Here is a 9,554-nt window from a genome sequence, read left to right as displayed (position 1 = left end):
CTCCATTGCCCAGTGTTTCCTGTGACATTTCATGGCTGCTGGAGGTAATCAGCACCTCTTTGCCAAATTCATTTCCTCCACCTTAGGCATTCTAGCTATTCCATGTAGTTGTGTGGTGATATGCATGCTCAACTTCACTATTTGATAATGTGCATTCAAGATATGCAGCAGACGGGATGAACAAACAAATGGGCAAATTACAATTATTGATCCATTTGTCATACTCTGCGTATCCTACAATTCCAAGTTTTACTGCTCATGGAGCAAAAGTGAGCAGCAGCTGATGCTAATCAAAGCACTACAGAAGTTGTCGCATGATGTAAATGCCTTTTTCTCTTTTAAACCCATAACGTAACTGGTACGCAAAATGTTTTACAAGTCATTGAAAGCTTGATGGTAAAAGAAAAAAAAAACACTAGGGGCAATATGAGTATAAAGAAATGGGTGAATTATTGAGATATGACTATCTTAAAAAATATACTCTACAGGTAGCCTACATTGCACTATATAATACGATCAATTAAAAATCAAGTACATTAAAGTGAAGTTATAATTTACAGCTTATCCACACATAAATTAATACTTAAAAAGGTACTGTCGTGACATTTAAACTGCTTAGTCAATAACATGCTTAAATGTACTTACACAATTAATTCTAAAATAGCTGGTAGTTCTGTAGTGGATTATGATAGCATTGTTTAATTAGGTCAGATCTGAAATGACCAAATAATTGTTTTGTTTTGTTTTGTTTTTTTAAATGGTGGGAACTGATTAAAACATATAATGCATTACCGATTAAATAAACTCTCTCCTTGCAATCAGATGCAAGAATTTCTTGTTGAAGCAAACAAACAGTGACTGAACACAATGATCAAACTAAAATCCTGACAACACCCACAACAGTAACACTTTCCATGTGTCCTATAAGCATGTACTGTATAATGCACTATAGAGGTCTTCATTTATATAAAGGTATTCACATTCATACTGTAAACAACCGTAACCACAATTAATATTTACCTTTCACTATTCACCTTTATAAAGCATTAAACAGTTATTTGTGATCAATGTTTAAGCATTATTAATGTTAATAATGTTAACAACAGTTAATATTTTTATTTCACTATTCGACTAACCCAACCGTTGGGTTAAATTTTTACATTCTATTTTTAACCCAAAAGTTGGGGTTAGTCCAAATTTGACCCAAAGTTGGGTTGAAATAACCCAGCATTTTTTTAGAGTGATGCATTATAATGTATTACAAATGTGGTTACAATTATTTACACCATAAATTTGATTATAAGGTGCATTAAAAGGCATTATGAATATCATTCTAATATATTTTATATACAGTCATCATAAGTAGAAAGTGTTACCCAACTACTGTATATGTTGTGCAAATTAAACTTCTCTCATTAAAAACTTTGCATTTAAATTTTATACTCTATGCAGACATTGGTGGGTCAAAATTTTCAGCATGAAATCAATGGATAACTACATGCATAAAATTATTTTAGATTTTCTGAATATGGTTAATCATGTAAATTGTACCATTTTAAGATTTCTTAAAACAATTTTGGGCCACAGAGGATTCCTTTTGGAAGATGTCTCAAAAAAGGAATTTCAAAAAATTCAAGCTTCATCAAATAAAATAAGCAGATCTGCATTTTTTTTATTTAAAAAAAAATCTGTTTTTCTTCAATTTTGGCAAATATAAACAGGTTTCCCCAAAAAAAACTCTCTCTTGTAGCATTATCACAAAACAGCAGTAGCACCATAGCAGTGTGATACACCTGTAGGAATACAGCAGATGATCAGATGTTCCCATGGTTTATCTTCTCTGTACCTCTCCTGCATGTAGAGCTATGTCCCTCAGGATGAACCAGGTCTTCCAAGAAGAACAGATGTGTCATTCAAAACACAAACACACACACACAAATGTAAACTGCAGACACACCCAAAGTCTTTTTGCTTCCCCATATAGTAGAGGGAATGTTTAAGTGTTCCAGTGAAGTCCAATGTGAGTTGCGAGCAGGTAGCACATGCCTATTGTGCAGGTCATCAGCATCATAGGGAAGCCCAACCTGTGAAATAGAGCACAGTGAGAATTCATGTTATGAGTCCCTACATGAAAGTTCCTATGAAGATGAAAATTGAACATTAGAAAGTCTGTAAATCCCACTCTGTTAGGAGAATTCAATGTAAAGCTTTTGGGAAAAGATTTTGCAACACAGTCTGATGCTTGGTGCTTTTTCTTAATAATAAAAGACTGTATTCTTGCGTTCCACTGAAAGTTCATCCTTCAGCATCACCCAGCATCCCTCCCTGTTTCATTCCTTCTTTGTTGCTAATATGTCGATTTCTGAGCAGTTTTGCATTATTCTCCCTTCTACGGAGCATTTGTTTATGTCTGTCTGTGTGTGTGTGAGATTCCATTCTGATCAGCAGGGGTCTCGATGCTCTCCTGCTGAGGAGCGTGGCAGGCACGTTACCCGCTTCATCGACGTGGTATTAAAGTGCGAGTCTTTAAACATTATGGCAGAGTTAAATGCAGGGGACAAAAGCAGTAAAGTATGATCTCCAGGCATTAACAGTGAAGTCAAAGGCTGAAGACGCAATAGGACTGATGATACTTGTCTCCCCATTTAACATAAGCTGCTTTCCTCAAAGCCGTCAACTCTCAGAGACACGTGGACCGACCTTGTTGTGTTTGCTTGTAAAAGCATCCATCTGGAGAGTGGAATTACCATTGTAATTACAACTGGACACCAGCCTAATCTCCACACTCAATCGGCATGAATCAGTAACCTTCTGACCCTCGGTTCAACATGCTGTGTCTCATCTGTCCATGAGGATTATACTACATGCCATCCAACCTCACATATTATCAGTAGAAGAACTGCACACGGACACTCTGTTGTGTAAATCAGTACAAAAGAAATCAACAGATTATAGAGAGAAGTGGACGGATTATCAAGGGAACATGGACAATAGCACCCAGAAAATACACAGAGAACTATATAATCTTTTTTCAAAACAATGTCAGTGCCCAACCCTCACTTTATCAAATAATCGAGACCTATATATGTAAATTAGATTCTGTAACTATTAACTCACCCCAATGCCATTTCAAAACTGTGCTATTATTTTTCTGTGAAACACAAAAGGAGAATTTTAAAACATCTATATGTAACTCTTGTTTCATATAACATAGTTCAAAGTGTTCATGTCTGGAAGACACCAAAACTGCAAAGTAGTCCATACCACATCTGTGCAATATTTCATGTCTTTTTAAGCCATATGAGTAGGGAAAATACAAAAATCTATGTTTCCTTTAGAGCCGTTAATCTGAATGTTGCTGTGACTGGATAACTGATACAGGCTGATCCTTATCAAGAAATGAATCAATCTTTTGAACCAGTTCTTTTTAATGAATCAGTTGAATGAGTTGACAATTCAAACTCAACATTTTGTTCACGAATCAGAATGATTTGTTTATGAATCGGAATGATTTGCTCATGAACTGAAATTGCCTCATTGATTTAATTATCTGGTTTCAGCAGTTCTCCATTTAACAGCTCACCGGAGGGGAAGATTAAGATTATCAGCAAATAATGAATTAAATTAATTTAAAATATTGTCCACAAGTCATGTGGACTACATTTTCAGTACTGTACATTTAACAGATTTCTAAGGTTAAAGACCCACGAGGATTCTATATAATTGTCATTATATTATTTTATAGATATAATATTAGTAAGATGCCATTTTGAATTTAATGCGCATGAAAACGATGCTGTGATTGATAGACTTACAGTCTTTACAATAGCATATGCTGTATATAAACATCCTAAATAATCATGTAATTTTCACAACACAGTTTTCAAAATTGTTTCATGGACACTTGTCTACTGCAAGTTTTGTCATCTAAACAATTAGCTTTTTTAGTACAATCCATTAATTGCACTGCACTTCTATTCCTCACAGCCTTGTTTTCATTCTTGTAAAAAATAAAATATGGTGCTACCCTGTCTAAAGTCTAGTATAATAATGGCATATGAGTGGAGTTTATGAAAACTTGTTTTTTGAATTTAAACACTGCACCTTTACATCTTGTTTTTGCCACACAGTCTGCTGATTTGAGTCCACTCTTTCTTTTTACAGAACACTGAAAATCCACATGCAATTTTAATAATTTCTGTTCTGTTTACTTCTCTGATAGTTTATAAAAGACTCAGATCTTGTTTCAGAATAAAAGGTCCTGTAGAAAGGGATTCTGGAATGAATAAATGAGTGAAAGAGCTGCTGAGAGGACAAAGCACTTGTGAGGATGAAAGCACTGGACATCCATTTAGGCTGAGTGCATACCTTCAGCGGCCCAGTGGATACTGACTGAGTGCATGGGTAAATACAGAGCATTTGGGGAATAGAGAAATCAACAAGCTCAGAAGAGCAAGTGGCCACTGATTGAGAGGATGATGGAAAGCAAATGGATGATAAAAAGAGTGAAAAAAAAACATGTAAACGAGCAAGAGAGGGAGAAACAAGGTTTCCTGATAATGCTGGAAATCACAGTCTTAAACCAAACAACTCTTGACAAAAAATAAATAAAAAAATGCTTAAGTGAATAGTTCAGACAGTTTACTCAGGCCATCCAAGATGCAGTTTCTTCATCAGAACAGATTTGGAGATATGTAGCATTACATCATTTGCTCACCAATGGATCCTCTGCAGTGAATGGGTGCCATGAGAATGAGAGTCCAAACAGCTGATAAAAACATCACAAAAATCCACAAATAATCCACATGACTCCAGTCAAAGCTGTTTATAATAAATAAATTCATTATTAAAAAGTCCTCTATTAGTATTGCTTTCTCCAGGGAAAATGTTGTCTCGTCTGAATTAGAATAGAAATATGCACAGATATAATACCATTTATAAGCAAAAACAGTCTAAAACAGATTTAAACAGTGGATTAATGTGAATTTTTTTTCAGCTGTTTGGACTCTCATTCTGACGGCTCCCATTTATTGCCATGCCAAGTAAACAGGTGATGCAATGCTTAATTTCTCCAAATCTATTCAATGAACAAACAAACTTAACTGCATCTTGGATGGCCTAACAGTGTGTAATGTTAATTTTTGTGTGAACTATACCTTTAAGCTCAACAGTAGATCATGCTGCTAGCAATTTGGGATCAATTCTCATGAACTGATAAAATGTAGTCCTTAAGTGCAGTGCAAGTTGTACTGAAAATGTCTGCCAAATGCATAAATGTTAAATGTACAGCAAAAATGAACTAAAGCCAGAACTGTAGCCAATTAGTTTGTCCCTTCAATAAAGGAAGGAATCAGTGAAAGGGTCAATAGAGAAAGGGGCTGCCAAAGCACACAAATCAAGACAGAAAATGAGACATGAGGGTAATACACTTCCACGTGGAACAGTGTCCTCCAGCACTTCCTGTCTTCTACTTCATCTCTTTCTAACGTTCTCTAAAATTAGATTATTGGAAAGCACATTTTTTAAGGCCTATTATGTAAGTATGGCAAAGATCACAGCTGGTCCAGGGAACAAATCAGGTGTTCAGTATCCAGAAGGCTAAATGCTGGCTGCAGAACAAACAGGTGTGTATTATCTGTATAAGGCACTTATGTGACATACATCAAAGCAGGTGCACGTGCCACGGGTTTGAGGGCAGGTCAGGTGGCTAATGCACAATTTGAGTGATGTGAATGAAGCAGCCAGGTGCCCGATTCATATGTAGTGAAGTGGGCAAATCGATGTACACCAAAACACAGGGGTTCCAGGGTCTGAGTTGTACAACCTGAAAAGCGGCTCCACATGTGGTTTGTTAAACTGGCTAAATAAATAGCACATTAAATGGCACTAAGTACTGCATAAACCATTCTAAAGTGAAAGTCATGCTTTTTTTTTCTCTAACAGCCTAATGAAAGGAAGAGTAATGTGACTAAAATTCTTACAAAGGTGATACAAGAACATTATGACTGTTTGGAGGACAAAGATGACTCCAACGTGCATACTGAGGCAGTCTATTCAATGCATTACATTCACATTTATTCATGTAGCAGATGTTTTATCTAAAGTGACACAATGATCTTTTTTTTTTATACTACAAGGACAATCAGAGTCAGTAACCTGAGTTTAAATACCTTGCTCAAGAGCACAAGGATGGCAACTCATTAATTGTGCCATCTTGGGTATAATTTTACAATGTTTCAATTACAAGCTCCTACATTTTACCACTTCTACCATCACAACACCTTTATCCACAATCAACAACCTGATCAACTCCATGCGAAGGAGATGAGTTGCACTGCGTGAGGCAAATGGTCGTCACACCAGATACTGACTGGTTTTCGGACCACCCGGACCCCCCAATACAGTAAAACTGCAAATTTTAGAGTGGCCTTTTATTGTGGCCAGCCTAAGGCACACCTGCGCAATAATCATGCTGTCTAATCAGCATCTTGATATGCCACACCTCTGAGATGGATGGATTATCTCGGCAAAGAGAAGTGCTTACTAACACAGATTTAGACAGATTTGTGAACAATATTTGAGAGAAATAGTCCTTTTGTGTACATAGAAAAAGTCTTAGATCTTTGAGTTCAGCTCATAAAAAATGGGGGAAAAACCAAAGTGTTGCATTTATAATTTTGTTCAGTGTAGTGTAGTCAGTGAGAATTGGACTTTAATATGTGACCCTGGACCACAAAACCAGTCTTAAGTCGCTGGGGTATATTTTTAGCAATAGCCAAAAAAACATTGTATGGGTCAAAATTATCAATTTTTCTTTTATGACAAAAATCTTTAGGATATTAAGTAAAGATCATGTTCCATGAAGATATTTTGTAAATTTCCTACCGTAAATATATCAAAGCGTAATTTTTGATTAGTAATATGCATTGCTAAGAGTTTAATTTGGACAACTTCAAAGGCGATTTTATCAGTATTCTGATTTTTTTGCACACTCAGATTCCAGATTTTCAAATAGTTGTGTCTTGGCCAAATATTGTCCGATCCTAATAAACCATACATCAATGGAAAGCTTATTTATTCAAATTTCAATTTCGAAAAATTTACACTTAAGAATGGTTTTGTGGTCCAGGGTCACATATAAAGTGTGACTAGAATAATTTATGTAGTTATCTAATATTTATTTGAAAGATTTAAAAGAACCGTTTCATGTCTATCCCTCTATCATTAACTTGTCAAGGTTAATATAGGATTTAGAAAGTAATTAGTAATAAGTAATTAAATACTTATTACTATCTTTGGAGAGAGTAATTTGTACAGTAATCTAATTATACTGTTGAAGATGTAATCAGTAACTAGTAATTAATTAATTTTTTTAGACTAACTTACCCAACACTGGTTCTTATGCTAAAGTGTTACCAAACAATTTTGAGTTAAAACCCTTGCGGTGCGAAAAACAATGTGAGATGCAATAGGCAAATGCTGTAAGGTCAGTCTGATCTCATAAGAATGTCTAGTAATATGTAACATGTACACATGCATTTTTGTATGCTTGGATATTTGCTGAAATATGTAACAGTAAGAGTCAATTGTCTAAGAGTTCCACAGCATGTTAATGGGGTTCAAAGTTAAGACCTTTGAATTATAAGCTCAGATCTTTACCACTAAACCATAACACGCATATGCATGACCTTGGGGAAAAATCTGTTTTGAGATGAGGGAAAAAATATGATTCTTTTATCCATGTTGTCTACCCTTCCTTGCTCAAGGCTATCGACTATATGGCACATTTTGTATTAAAAACTCTCAACATCTCAAACGTGATGAGATCAGAACAGCTATCTGCTACAATCTCACTCACTATCACTACAAGATTGCTGATGTACACAACATTTCCTTACGACTGTGAAAACCCATCTCATGGGGCTCAGAACGCATCAGAATGCCAATTTTTAGTTATAAAGAAAAAGACAGGAAAGCCATTAAAACTAGGAAAGGAAATGACTTTCTCAAAGTCACACAAAGATACGGTAGCGAGTGGAAATTAAGGTCAGTGTTGATTAAGCCTGATATTTCAGACATTATTATGAATGCCATCATTGTCATCATTCTGTACTTTTCAAAAAGGACACACCAGATGGTTTGTCATTTGGACATCCACCATTATCTTACATGCCAGTGTTAGGGGCACATGATGGATTTTGAAGGCCAAAGTGGCTTGGCATGGTACTGGGAATAACAATGCGATCCAAGCTCTTGGTTTGTTTGTACAATAGGCCATGATTGCCCATGGTTACACACACACATTCTGCTTCTCTCCTCTGTACAAGCACAGAAATACAAGAATATTTATACCAACAGATGGGGGGAAAAGACTGACTAGGAATGGAAAATAGGGATATGCAAAACTAAATATCAAAATTGGCTAGTAGGTGGAATTTCTCAAAAAAAATAAAAAATATATATATATATATATATATATATTGTATTAATATTAAGAAAATGTGATGACAATTCTGATATTCAAGACAATAAGAAAAGGAAACATATCTGCATGAAAACATAGATCATTTGGAGAGAACAAACATTACTAGTGTCTATGATACCACATGCACCTCTATTTCTATCAAACTGCAGATTTGTACTATTAAAGTAATACATAACCATTCTCAAATGCATTTCATTGAAATTATACAATTCCTAAAATAATGTCATACGATCCAAAAAGATTGAAATGATTACCCTTTTACTACTGAATGAAGCTCTATGAGTTAAGGACTATGTTCCACAAAAAATATATCACATGAAGCCATTATGAGAGTTTTCTAGGCAATGAAATGGAGCTCCTGTAATCACAGTTCATTGTAGCATTATACCTGGTATTGTGGTGTTTTTAAATAAACTATTTTTGCATTTGCACCAAAAACTGACCACAGTGATGTGAAATATAAATGGAAATTATTTGAAAAGCTTTGCTGGTGTTGTGTACGCTATTTAGGCCCGCATTTTCCACCACTATAAGAGTGGTAGCTGAACAGAGACTCATTAGAAATGATAGGAGAATAGAAAAATGTAATGGAGCTCTCTCAAATGTCATCTTTAAAAATGTAAGAACTTTTAGAAATCTGTGGAGGTAGACTAGCTGAGGGCTATAACTGAGCTGTCTACTCTAGAGAGTGTACAACAGAGGTGAAAAAGCAATGAGCAATTCCACTCACTACAAAAAAATGAAACGGAACTAAGTTTCACATTAGACCATTATAACATGGTCTCTCTAGGGATCTAAGTGAAACTGTGAAAAACAAAAAACAGGGTGGGGGGGTTGCAAAGCTCAAAACACAATAAGCTTTCTGTATCAGGATGAAGAAATCACAGTGCTTTAACTAATTAAAATAATTGGCTAATTCAAACCCAGGATATGAAAACCACTAGTTCAGTAGCACATTAATACTAAAATAACAAAAGAAACATTTTTTTTTACCTATTTTTTGTTGGGACCAAGTATGCAGACAGAGAGGCGTCTGGTTTTGAGCAGTGAATCGTCAAATGCACTTCTT

The 9,554-nt window shown here is 35.3% G+C and overlaps 1 protein-coding gene across 4 annotated transcripts in view; it reads right to left on the bottom strand.

Annotated features, from left to right (window-relative positions):
* Window positions 1–1,638: 1,638 nt before the first annotated feature.
* The window catches only part of LOC109101966 (P protein-like), an 85,949-nt gene continuing 78,033 nt past the window's right edge, over window positions 1,639–9,554 (bottom strand). For 2 of the 4 annotated variants that reach the window (XM_042726137.1, XM_042726136.1), the window contains exon 24: window positions 1,639–2,084. In XM_042726137.1, the coding sequence (XP_042582071.1) occupies window positions 1,997–2,084 (88 nt within the window). In that variant the 3' untranslated portion in view covers window positions 1,639–1,996. The remainder of the gene's footprint in view (window positions 2,085–9,554) is intronic. The other 2 variants (XM_042726135.1, XM_042726134.1) reach the window with 1 other exon arrangement.

The sequence above is a fragment of the Cyprinus carpio genome, chromosome B6, assembly GCF_018340385.1.
Source record: "Cyprinus carpio isolate SPL01 chromosome B6, ASM1834038v1, whole genome shotgun sequence".
In the NCBI taxonomy this organism is placed as follows: Eukaryota; Metazoa; Chordata; class Actinopteri; order Cypriniformes; family Cyprinidae; genus Cyprinus; species Cyprinus carpio.
The sequence above is the reverse complement of the archived record's forward strand: the minus strand, read 5'-3'. Positions and strand labels throughout refer to the sequence as shown.